At 33.3% G+C, this 12237-nt stretch overlaps 1 protein-coding gene across 1 annotated transcript in view; it reads left to right on the top strand.

Annotated features, from left to right (window-relative positions):
- Positions 1-11730, top strand: part of SYCP1 (synaptonemal complex protein 1) — a 101691-nt gene extending 89961 nt beyond the window's left edge. Inside the window, exons 27-30 of the mRNA XM_027866735.1 lie at positions 595-774; positions 3615-3758; positions 11402-11488; positions 11587-11730. Coding sequence (XP_027722536.1) covers positions 595-774; positions 3615-3758; positions 11402-11488; positions 11587-11730 — 555 coding nt within the window. The remainder of the gene's footprint in view (positions 1-594; positions 775-3614; positions 3759-11401; positions 11489-11586) is intronic.
- The last annotated feature ends 507 nt before the right edge of the window (positions 11731-12237 follow it).

Here is a 12237-nt window from a genome sequence, read left to right as displayed (position 1 = left end):
CCCCCTTTACCTTGTGTTATACTTGTCTGTGTATATGCTATATTCCACCAGGACACTATAAACTCCTTATGGGCAGTGACCATTTTTTTTTTGGCTTTGTATTCATAGTGGCTAATATTATGCCTTGCACACAGAAGGTGCTTAATTACCTAATCACAATTGAATTTTCTGATTTTTTATATACCATTGTTTGTAGCCTTTTTTTCCCCTATCCTCCCTCTGTCTTGTTTTTCTTCCACAAGGCTTTTTGCTTCCCAACTATCTACAGCCTTCAAATTCTCGGGGTTTTTTCTGTGCTCTCTTGGCTGTCCGAGAAATTTATCTTGCTTTGTGAGTGAAATGAATATACCTTAGATTATAGGTATTCATAATCTGGCCCCATCCTACCTATACAGTCTTCTTACTCTTTACGTCCCTCAGAGTTGGATGTTATTTGCTCATAATCTAAAAGCCAATAATAGAATACAAGCTAGAACCCAGGCCTCCTGAGTGCCAACTCAATATTCTTTTTAGTAATTGCCTTTTTTAATTAAGTAAATACATCTTTGAAATATTTTTACTGATGATTTTAAGTGCTTTTATTATCCAATGCAGAAAATACAAACGTCTGTTTTGGCAACTCCTGAAACCAGCAAGTGGAAATTTGATTCTAAAATAGATGCTTCAAAAAGTGAATCATTAAATTTCGTATCAGTTGATCATGTCCAATCAAAAAAAAGAGAAGAATCCTTTTGGACCCCTGCCAAAAAATCCTTATCTACACCATCATTAAAGGTTAGTTGCTTAATTTTTCAAAAAGATAACAATGTTATAGGTGTTTGATACTTTAAAAAAATCCTCTGGTGTTGGTAAGATTAATATCTATGCAATATCTCTATGCAGCTATTGTTTTTCAGAACGATATTTAAAAATTAGCATTTTGGTTCCTCGTTTCTATTATTTGCTTGTTCTCACATATTAGACAAATAATTTAATATCTCCATCAGTTTACATATAATATTATGTAATTAATTGAATTTATGAAATTTAGTAAACTACATTGCTTAGTCTCAGATTCAATTTATTTACATTGGCCTGAGTATGATAACCCTGATATTAAAGTAACCTTACATTTCAAGAAAAATTTTAAATTACTCTAATACATTCTTTCACTGAAATCTTACCTATTATTGATTACCATGACTTATATCAACATAGACAAAATATGCTTATTTACAAAACGTGACCTAGAGTAGTAAAATGAGCATTCAGTTCCTTGTTCCTTCTCCCTTTAAACCAGAGATACTTAGAATTAGTTTTCTAAATAATGATAGTAGTTTACATTTATGGAGCCCCAAACACTTTACATGCAGTATCTCTTATGGTCCTCATGAGTCTAAATATTATTCTTCTCAACTTGCGAATACATTTCAAACAGGTTGAATGATTTATTTAATGTCACACATCTTCTAAATGATAGAGCTGAGATTTGAACCTGAATCTCAGAACTTGAAATCCATTCAAATATTCTTTTCACATTACTTTTCTTCTAAAACAAGAAAAAAAAAACAACCTTTACAGGATTATAACAACAAGAGAGATTTAAGCGGATTTCATCACTGGTATTTAGTCCATCTGTTTGATTTTTCCTTAATGGCATTATTCCTTGGACTTTTTGAGATCCACCATTTATGAAAGGTATCCAATGGCAGTTGATGAAGAAGCAGCATCTGTTACTGAGGTGTCACATGTCTCAGAAGGAGCTAGCTGCTTGTCTACCATGGAATCCTCCATATGTTCACAATTCATGCAATAGTAGATGGCAAATCTTATTTGACCATTTTAATTTTCTTTAATAACTCTTATTTTGTATTTAGGGTCAATGTGGTATTATTTGGAAATGATGAGTGTATTAAAATAAGCTACTTTTATATGTGTAACATATTGCATAGTTTTAATGTCAGAAATTGAAGTATAATAAAACCGTTGTTCACTTTAAATTTTTTGAATCATTAAGTATACTATTAATATATATTATATGTTACATAATAAACTACTGTAAAACTCCCCCCCCCCCATGCAGTTCTCCCAACTCACTGGCAAGTTAGCCTCCCTGAGGGCATTGAATGTTACTTCTCCCCTTAGGATCCTAGGGATAATCCTGAGAGGCTGGGTTTCTCTAATTTTGTTGTGTACATGCCTCACTATGGTAGGTTCCTCATTAATTATCAGCCAGGATTAATTAGCTTTTAGAAAATGACATTTACTAAAGTAGTACAGTAAAATCAGTTGGCACAAAACATTGCCCCCCAAAAGCCTGGGGCACACTCTCTCACAAGTAACCACAAAAGTCATAGGAAGATTGGACTTAAATTTAGTGCAGTGATGGTGAGGCACACTTGTTGTCATGAGGCAACCCATGATGTCAAAGGATAAGTTAATAATTCCTGATTACTGGAAGTACTTTCTTGATTCCAAAGATGTCTTTTTTTCCCCTGGTTTAAGGGATCACAAACTTTGAAGCTGCTTTTTCCCTTGGATAGTTATCTTTCAGCATTTGTAATGTGTCTATGTTTGTCCTTGGTATATCTCTACTCTGGGCTGGTTGTGTTGTCTTCTTTTGGTCCCTTCTCTCCAATGATATAGTTAGTGGAAGGAAGAGTGAAATCTTTTACTTCTGGGATGGACCTTTGTGGATTGAGTTCATTGAAGGACTGACTATTTTATGAGTAGGTTCAGTAAGTGCAATTGATCGTCTAAGGCAGTCATATCACTTTCTTTTTTGACTTAAAGAGATCACAGAGAACAAACAATCTGATTACACATTTAAAACTTCATTAAATTGATTGATTGGATTAAAGAAAGAGTCTCACCTTTATACTATGATAAACCAGTACCTAAATCTTTTCTTGACAGTAATTCAAGTTTTTATACTTTTCAGATCACTAGGGAAACATTTGGTAATGTATTGTTATTCTCTGCTTAATCTATTTTTTCTGGATATGTTAGGTCCTGAGGGAATAGCATTGATTCTTTCAGGTACTAAATGACATTTTATTGACTTTGAAGAATTAATATGCCTTCCTATGTAAAATTTTCACAGAGTAACAGTGGGAAAAAAAGAACCTATTTTGTAAAGTATTGGGGTAATATATGAAGATAATAGTTTCCATATTTCCTAATATTTGAATTCATTACATAATACTGGAGACTAGATCCTTACCTCACAAAATTTAGAAAGAAAATACATGATGAAGTTGATTTTCTCATCCCATGGCAGTATTCACCATCACTTTCTGGTTCATACCCTGAAAATTCCCTTTTATATTTAATGTGGTTATTAGACACACTGATTCCCTCTTTATAATGATCACTGCATGTTAATTCTAAAGTTTTTTTAGTCCATATTTCTTAACTGAATGATAACTTTTTCTAGGAAGTTTTCAAAACCTGCATTGCTAAATATATCAAGAGAAATTTTTTATCTATAAATTCTTTTTTTTAGGTAAATGTTTGCACAGAGGCTTTTTAATTACCAGAGAACAAAAACTGCCTTTGGGGAAAAATTCTTTTAATCTTATCATAAGTTTTATATATGTACTTATCATTGTAATTTTTTCTTTTCTTATGTAAAGGCATATACTGTGAAGACACCAACAAAATTGAAAATACTGCAGAGTGAAAAGAAGAATCCATGCAAGGAAGGAACAGTTAGAAAAAGAAAAATACTATTTGATTTTGATACAAATTCAGATAGTTCAGATCACAATGACCTTTTGGTAAACTTATTACTAAGATGTGGGATTTCTTGTACTACATTTTTAAAAAATTATTTGCATTTATAGCATTATTAATGGCATAGTTATCATTATTATATTGAGAGTCAGTTGAATCTTGGTATAATGTACCTCTTTATTATATAGATTTAGATATTCCATATCCAGATCCAATGTGGATATACCATATTCATGCTATACCACGTATAGATTTGACTATATTGTGTTACTTGAAGTATGACTAAATTAAAAAAAGGTCTGTTATAATGTGATTAGTCTAAATGGGTGATACCCTTATTCTCTGATAAAAGGTTATGAATAGAGCTATCAAAAATGAAATAGACTTAGTGTGATAGCAAATTCTCCCTTATTGGAGGTCTTTAGGTAAAGATTTTATGTCACTTATGGATGCTATAGAAAATATTCCTTTACAAATATAGTTGGATTAGAAGATTTCTGACTGAGATTACATGATTCTGAAATAGTGCTATTGACTGGATTGTCACTTCAGGAGAAAATTTTTGTGTGTTCACAACTTCTTTTGGTACCTTAATTATGATTGACATTTAATTTGCTACAAGATTAATGAACTTGCTACATACTTAGTACACACATATTTGTAAAGTTATTTTAAATGTAAACAGCATAAACAGAATTTCGGTACACACTGGAGATGAGACATTGATTGATGAGATGAGAATCTTGCTCTTCTCTCTCAAATATTACATAGGTCAAACTCATTTTCCAAATATTTACTTAGTATAGATTTGTTTTCACAAGTTCAATCAACTGGAGTTATAAATTGATATAACCTCCCCCGCCCACCTCAAATATGCACATATTTTTGCTTTCTGCCCTGGCCTTACAGCCGAAGCAAAACTTCATATAAACTGCAGAATCAATCAATCATAAACATTCATTAAAGTCCTGTTATGTACTAGATAATCTACTATGTGCCAAATACTCTCCTAGGTGCCAGTAATCCAAATACAAAACATACATCCTATCAGAAGCAAGAATAGGTCATGTCAGATTAATTTCCTTTTTTTTTTTTTTATGCAAGGTTTCCAGACCAGTAGATCAGGGGAATTCTATAGGAAGTTGATGGAGATTTCAACAAGCATTTGATGAATTCTCCCATGTCATCCTTATAAAGAAGATGAAGAGATGTGGGCTAGATGAAATAATAATTGTTTTCTTACTTTGTTTGATGTCTGAAACCAGAGAATAGGTATTAATGAGTTGATATCAACATAGGGAGAGGTCGCTAATGAAGTGCCCTAGGGATATGTCCTTGGTTCCATATTTTTTTAACATTTTTATTTATAACTTTGATGAATGCAAATGATAATATAGTGCATGACAGAATCTGTAGCTGAAAAATACTTTGAAAAATGGGCCTAAAAAGATAATGATTTCAGAGACAAATGTAAAATCTTACACTTCATTTAAAAAAACAGCAGCAGTTTATCAAGTACAAGATTAGAGATATGTGGCTAGACAACTGCATGTAAAAAAGAATTGGAAGTTTTACTGGGCCATAAATTTAATATGAATTAAAAATGCAACATGGCAGCTAAAAAAACTAATATAAACTTAAACTGCATCAATTGATGCATGGTGTCAGAACAAGAAAGGTGACCATTCTTTGCAATGTCATCCTGGTCAGGCCATGTCTAGAGTAATTTAATTCTGATAGCTACATTTTGGGAAGGACACCAATAAGCATTTAGTAAAACAAAACACAGCACTCTTTGAACAGATATCTCCCATGCATATGTCAGAAATTATACAAGGTTCCTTAAAGGATAAGATGGAAGTAACCTTGTTCAATTACCCTCTATTAATATTAAGTAAGGCATAAAAAAGGTAGACATGAGTTTTTCAAAAGTATTTGCCACTGTTATTGAGTTGTTCCTGCACACTCTCCAAGTTGAAGAGATTCCATGTAGATAGGAAAGTCCTTGAGATGCATCCTTGTGAATGTTATTGTATTGTTTGAATCAAGTCCTAGAATATTACAAATCCTCCTTAATGAGAACCATAATCCCTCAAAAGAATTTGATATGATTATCCATAAAGAAAAAACTAAGTAAAGCATGTTTATTTTCTAGACAATACAATGCAGTTGGATAGACAATATATAGAGCTTGTCCATCATTACATACAATATGCATACACACAAATATATATACATTTTGGACAGAAACTGAGAATTAATTAAGCTAGTCCCAGTATCAGACAGGAAGAGAAGAGCTAGCTAGATTGTCTTTGAAAACTTTAATAACCCAAGCTTCTCTCTGAAACAAAAACCTATATTTTAATAATAGCATTCTAATAGTGATGTTATATGGATCTGAATCATGGAAAACTAAAGAAGTGAAGTTGAGAATTACCCACAGAGGTACATGGTGGGTGTAAGCAGGTTTCAAGACATTACAAATAGGTAGAAGTGGTGTAAAAGATGTCACCAAAGACATGTATGATTGAAAAAATAAGATGAACATAGAAAAATAAGATGTGCTAAGATTGAGGGATGGTTGATGAACAGCTCACATGCTCTATTTATATCCTTGCCATGTCTTGAAAAAGTGAGGAAGGCACCCCAGGAGGTTGGGGGTACCTCCTGCAACTTATGAGAGGACATGGACAAAAGTCACATAGGAAGGGCAAACATGTATGGATTGTGATTGACATTGTTGGAGGATCTATCTACATTGACAAGATTATGGATAGGTTGGAATATTGATAAAATGGAGACCTTTAAGAAGAGAGAGAGCCAACAAGATAATGAAAGGTATTCAAAGCATGCATATGATGATAGGTCAAAAGTACTAGAGATATTTATTCTGGAAAAGTAGATTTTGGAGAGATAAAGCTGTTTTGAAAAAAGACTTTTCCTGCTTAGGACTAGACTACAGAACTAGGAGTAATGGGTAGAAGTTACAGAAAGGTAGATTGGAAGAATGTAAGGGAAAATTTCCTAACAATTAGAACTATCCCAAATGGGTTACCTCTCACTAGGAATCTTTAAACAGAGACTTGGGGGGTGCTGTAGAGAGGATTCTTGGTATGTGTGACTTGGATTAAAAGGCTTCTGACATTCCTTCTAAATCTGAGAATCTGTGATTCAGTTTACCTGATTGATTGGTATTCAACTAATGCGGTAATTATATTCTATTGCCTCATATTACTCACATGCCTCCTGCCTTATGCATAACATGGAAGTGACCTTTGGTTCTCAAAGGTTATGCAGCAGAACTAAATTCTGTCAGTTTACACAGTTGCAAGTATGATTTGGCAAACAGATTGTTTTCAGGTCTAAGAAGTGACCAAACTAAGTATGGGGAGGCTCATCATCAGAAGGTTGGTCATGTATTGAGGTTACTTGATGAAAATGAGAAAAGACCATCAGGATTTTGCCAGTTCAATCAAAGTCAACAAATATATATTAAGTGGCTACCATGTACAAGGTACTCTATTAGGCTCTAAGGGTATAAAGATAAAAATAAAACAGTCCCTATCCTCAAATAGCTTATATTCTATGAGGAGATGGCAGGGTGAGGAGGGTGAGAATAAAATGTATACACTGGAAATGCAAGTTATTTTGAGAAGAAAGATGGCACCAACAACTAGGGAAGGTGGCAGGGATCAGGGAGTGCTTTACAAAGGAGATGGCACCTGAGCTAAGCCTTGAAGAAAGATAAGGATTCTGAGAGGTGGAGATGTGGAGGTAATGACTGCCTTACAGCTCTGAGGAATTGCTTAAGTATACATTAATACATGAAGGAAGGAGATGAGCTAATGAATTATGGAATTATTAGTAGTTCAGTTTGGTTGGAATTTGCAGTATATGAAAATGAAAGGTAGGTTGGAACCAGAAAGTGGAGCAGCTTATTTGCCTTTCTTGAGGAGTCAGCATGTTCTAGAGGTAACAAGAAGCCTCTGAAAATTTTGTAGTAGTAAAGTGGCATTATCAGACCTGTGCCTTAGAAGATTATTTTGGCAACTGTGTGGAAAATGTGATGGGAGTATTAACAGAAGGCAGAAAAATGATAGGAGTCTATAGTAGTCCAAATGAGGGATTATTAGGTCCTGAACTAGAATGGATGGTAGGGAAATAGAGATATTTGGTATATAACTTGACTTGCAACCAAGCTGTGTAGGAGAAAAGCATCCCTGTGCTCCTGCAGCCTATAGAATGTGATTCCAGATTGGTGGAGAGAACATGGATGTGACCCTGTGTCACTGCATGAGGGGCAGAGTTGGTCCAAGAGCTTTGGAAATGAAAAACATTTTTTATTTTCTTGATTCGAGAGAGAAAATGTGTGGTTCTGGACCCTCTTGGGAACCAGTGCTGAATGTGGCTCATAGAGAGGCATGAACAGAGATCTCTGGAATCTTGTCCATTGCTTTCCCAGAGAAACTGATTCTTGCCTTGAGAGGAACAGGAGGAGGAACCATGAGACTGACCATTATGTTCTCTCCTGAGAAAGAGAGAGGTCCCAGTATAGAATTATATCTATCTGTCCCCATTGCCCCCCCCAAATATTTCTGATATAAGTACATGGGGTTTTTTGGGTTCAAAAAGCTACTTTACTGGCCACTATCTCCTAAGGGGAAAAGGTACTCCAAACTTTTACTCACTGGTTTGGTCCCTTCCCACCAAATATAAGTTATACATTAAACCATCACAAATAAAGAATAGTAAGAAAATCCATTTATTTAAGCAAAAAATGAACAGAGGTTGGTGAAGTTATACAGATTAAAATATACCAGAAAACTCACATGAGTGAATGACCTCTTTAGATGAGAGTGAACTGCGATCTCACTTAACAGAGAGGACCCAATCTCACAATAACAAAACAATAATAATAATAATAGCATTTATATAGTGTTTTAAGGTTTGCAAAGCACTTTATGAATATTATCTAATTTTATCTTCATAAAAATCATGGGAGGGAGGTGCTATTATCCCAGTATTATGAATGGAGAAACTGAAGCAGACAGAACTTAAGTGACTGGCCCAGGGTTATACAACTGTCACATTACTGTACCACCTACGTACAAATAAGGAATATATGGAGGAGCTGATTTTACCTACTTGTCTGCTTTCCAAAATCTCTCTCTCTGTACTTTTCAAATTAGTCCTCAAGAGAGTATAGAGCTATGCATGCCCTCTCTCAAAGCAAGAATGAAGAATTCTCTCTAAAACTCCTGAATCAATTCTGTCCCTCATGCAGTCACAAAGGATTGTGTCCACAGTCTTTCCACTAATCCAGAATCATGATCTACAGGCAGCATGCAACACAGGGCTACCCCTTCTCACCATATTGATAGTACGGTCATGGGTAACAACAAACTTTTCCCCTTAAGATTAGTAATGAAGGGAAAAACAATATGGAATGACTAAGGGAAGGATTTTTTTAAGTTTGGAAAGACTTTCACTATGTTCATAAACAGGAAGAAGCCATTGGTGAGGGATTGACATGCATGGGAGTAAACTATTGGAGAAATATTAATTGCTTATGAATGAGTCAAGCCAATATAATAAAAATGACCTTTTTACCTAAATGTATTTATTTAGTGCCATACTAATCAAGCCACCAAATAATTATTTTATGGGAAATTATTTTATAGAAAAAATAATAATTTGTCTGGAAGAACAAAAGATCAAGAATATCAAGAGAATTGATGAAAAAAATGTGATGGAAGGCAGCCTCATAGTAACAGATTTCAAACTATATTATAAAGTAGTGATCACAAAGACAATCCAGTTTTGGCTAAGATATAGAGTGGTGGATCAGTGGAATACATTAGGTACACAATATATAGTAGTAAATGATGGTAATAATCTAATGTTTTATGAACCCAAAGATTCAAGCTTTTGGGCAAGAATTCACTATTTGACAAAAATTGCTGGGAGAACTAGAAAGTACTTTAGAAGAAGCTAGGCATAGATCAACATCCCACAACAAATACCAAGATAAGATCAAAATCACTACATGATTTATACATAAAAAATAATATCATAAGCAAATTAGGGGAGGATGAAAAAAATTTACCAGTCAGATCTATGGATAAGGCTATATGTATCAAGAGAGAGAACTGATGAACTCAGTGCAGATTGAAGCATGCTTTTTTTACTTTATTTTTCTTGCTTTTTTTTTTCAACATGGCTAATAAGGAAATATGTTTTGCACAACTTTACATGTATAATTGATATCATATTGCTTGCTTTCTCAATGGCTGGGGGAAGGATTGAAGGGAGGGAGAGAATTTGAAACTCAAAAATTTTAAAAAATGTATGTTAAAGTTTATTTTTAAAATATATAATTGGGAATATTTAACAAAATAAAAATACACCAGAACATAGATATATATGTGTGTATATACATACATACATACATACATACATATATATATATATATATACACACATATAAAGAAAACACATGAGAGAATAAGAATGACTGCTAGAGCAAGGTCCTTGAAGATGTTGGAGGAAATGAGATTAAGAGTGCAAATTGAATTTTTGGACATAGTAAATGTGGGAATTTGTTTGACATATGCATATTTGTACAAGGATTTTCTTTTTCTTTCAATTTGAATGGAAAGGTAGGAGAAGGGGGCTAGTTATAATGTTGCTGAAAAAAGTAAGAGAAGGAAGGCAGGGAGGAAGGAAGGAAATCATTAGAACATTTTTTAATGTATAGAGGAGAACAGAAGGTCAGAAGGAAACATATACAAGTAGGACAGCTTTAGAAAGTTACATATTGAATTTATTATATTGTTGTTCAGTTGTGTTTGACTCTACATGACCCCATGGACTTATTATCCATGGAATTTTCTTGGCAAAGATACTGGAGTGATTTGCCATTTCCTCCTCCAGTATGTCTCTATTTATAGATGAGGAACTGAGGCAAATAGAGGTTAAGTGATTTGCCTAGGATCACACAGTAAGTATCTGAGGCCAGATTTTAACTCAGATTTTACAGGCTCAGTGTTCTATCCCCTGTACCACCTACCTGCATACAAGGAAAAACAAGCTATATGTAATGGAAACTCCCATTTTCATGTGAAATCCTCTTTTCTGGAAATGCTAGTTTTATTCGGTGTTTGTTAAATTCAGAACAATTTTTTAAGTGCTTTGTAAACCTTAAAATTCTATGGGAAAAAGAAAAAAAAGGAAAGATTGAGAGATTAGCTTTAACTAGTAGGAATAACTCTTCTTCTGTGACCAAAGGGAAGGAGGGGGGATTTGCTAATTATATAGAAGCTTTGAATAATGCAGGAAAGCAGCTTAGGTGCCCCCATTTTGATGGCTTTAGTCTTATGTTATAATTTACCTCAGTTTTTGAGGGACTATATTTCTGAAATTCAAATATAAATAAATGGATAAATATAATACATAATGCAGTTTTATTTATGTTATACAATCTTCTGTAGAATATATTGAGTAAGGTTCAAACTTTAAGTGATGAAATTATGAGATTTTTGATTTGAGGATATTTAAACTAGATTATCTCTGAGGTGAATATATAATACAATTTTAAGAATATAATAAATTTAATATTGATTATGATACCATAAAAAAGAAAACATTTTTGAAATTTTGATTTCCATTTCATTATCTTTTCTTTAAGAGCATGGTTTCAGATGAAGACACATTACAAAAACTATATGAAGGTTATCCTCAAGCTTCTTATCAAAGTGTCACAACACCAAAGAAGGTAAAATTATGGGTTTTAATTCAGAAACCAAATTTTAAAAGTTGGAGTTATATCACTCATTAAACAGAAACATATTTGTGATCTTATTTTTATTCTAGAATCATAGACCTTTATCTTTAACAACTCCAGGATCAGCATTGAAATTTGCAGCTATGAGAAAAATGCGACAAGATGGCTGGGCTGCAGTTTCTAAAATGGACAGGAAAAAAAAAATGAAGGAAGCAGAAAAGCTATTTACTTAAAATTTAGTTACATAGTTGAATTAAGTGGTATAATAACATAAAATTTGTTACCATAGATTTTCTTCTTCTTTTTTTGATAGTTTATACTTTTCTATTTAGGCTGTAGATTTTCTAGAAATAGTTTTAAGTTTCTTTTGCATTTGCATAAAGTATTCATTTCTTTAATTTTCCTCTGCTACATTTTAGGCTCAAGAGTAAATAATTGCATGTTACTTGAAAAGTTATAACTATAGTCAAGTTGTTGAATACAGTTTAGCTATTACTATTATCTTGATTCAGATTATTATTGCTAAAGATTGTTTTTAAAGAAGATTGTTAACTGAAATTTACTGTTGATTTTTGTTTCAAACAGCATTTATTTTTTAGCTCCGCTATGAAACCATTTTGGCCATAAATAAATAGTTCTTATTGGCCCAGTGAGGTCAGCCAAACAGTTAATCTAACCTTTTTGAGAAAAGCATTCTGGTTAAAGCTTTGACACATTACTACAAAGTTAGTTATTGAAAT

This window comes from Vombatus ursinus, unplaced genomic scaffold (genome assembly GCF_900497805.2).
Source record: "Vombatus ursinus unplaced genomic scaffold, bare-nosed wombat genome assembly UNPS02014782.1, whole genome shotgun sequence".
Taxonomy (NCBI): domain Eukaryota; kingdom Metazoa; phylum Chordata; class Mammalia; order Diprotodontia; family Vombatidae; genus Vombatus; species Vombatus ursinus.
This window is presented reverse-complemented; position numbering and strand designations above follow the sequence as displayed.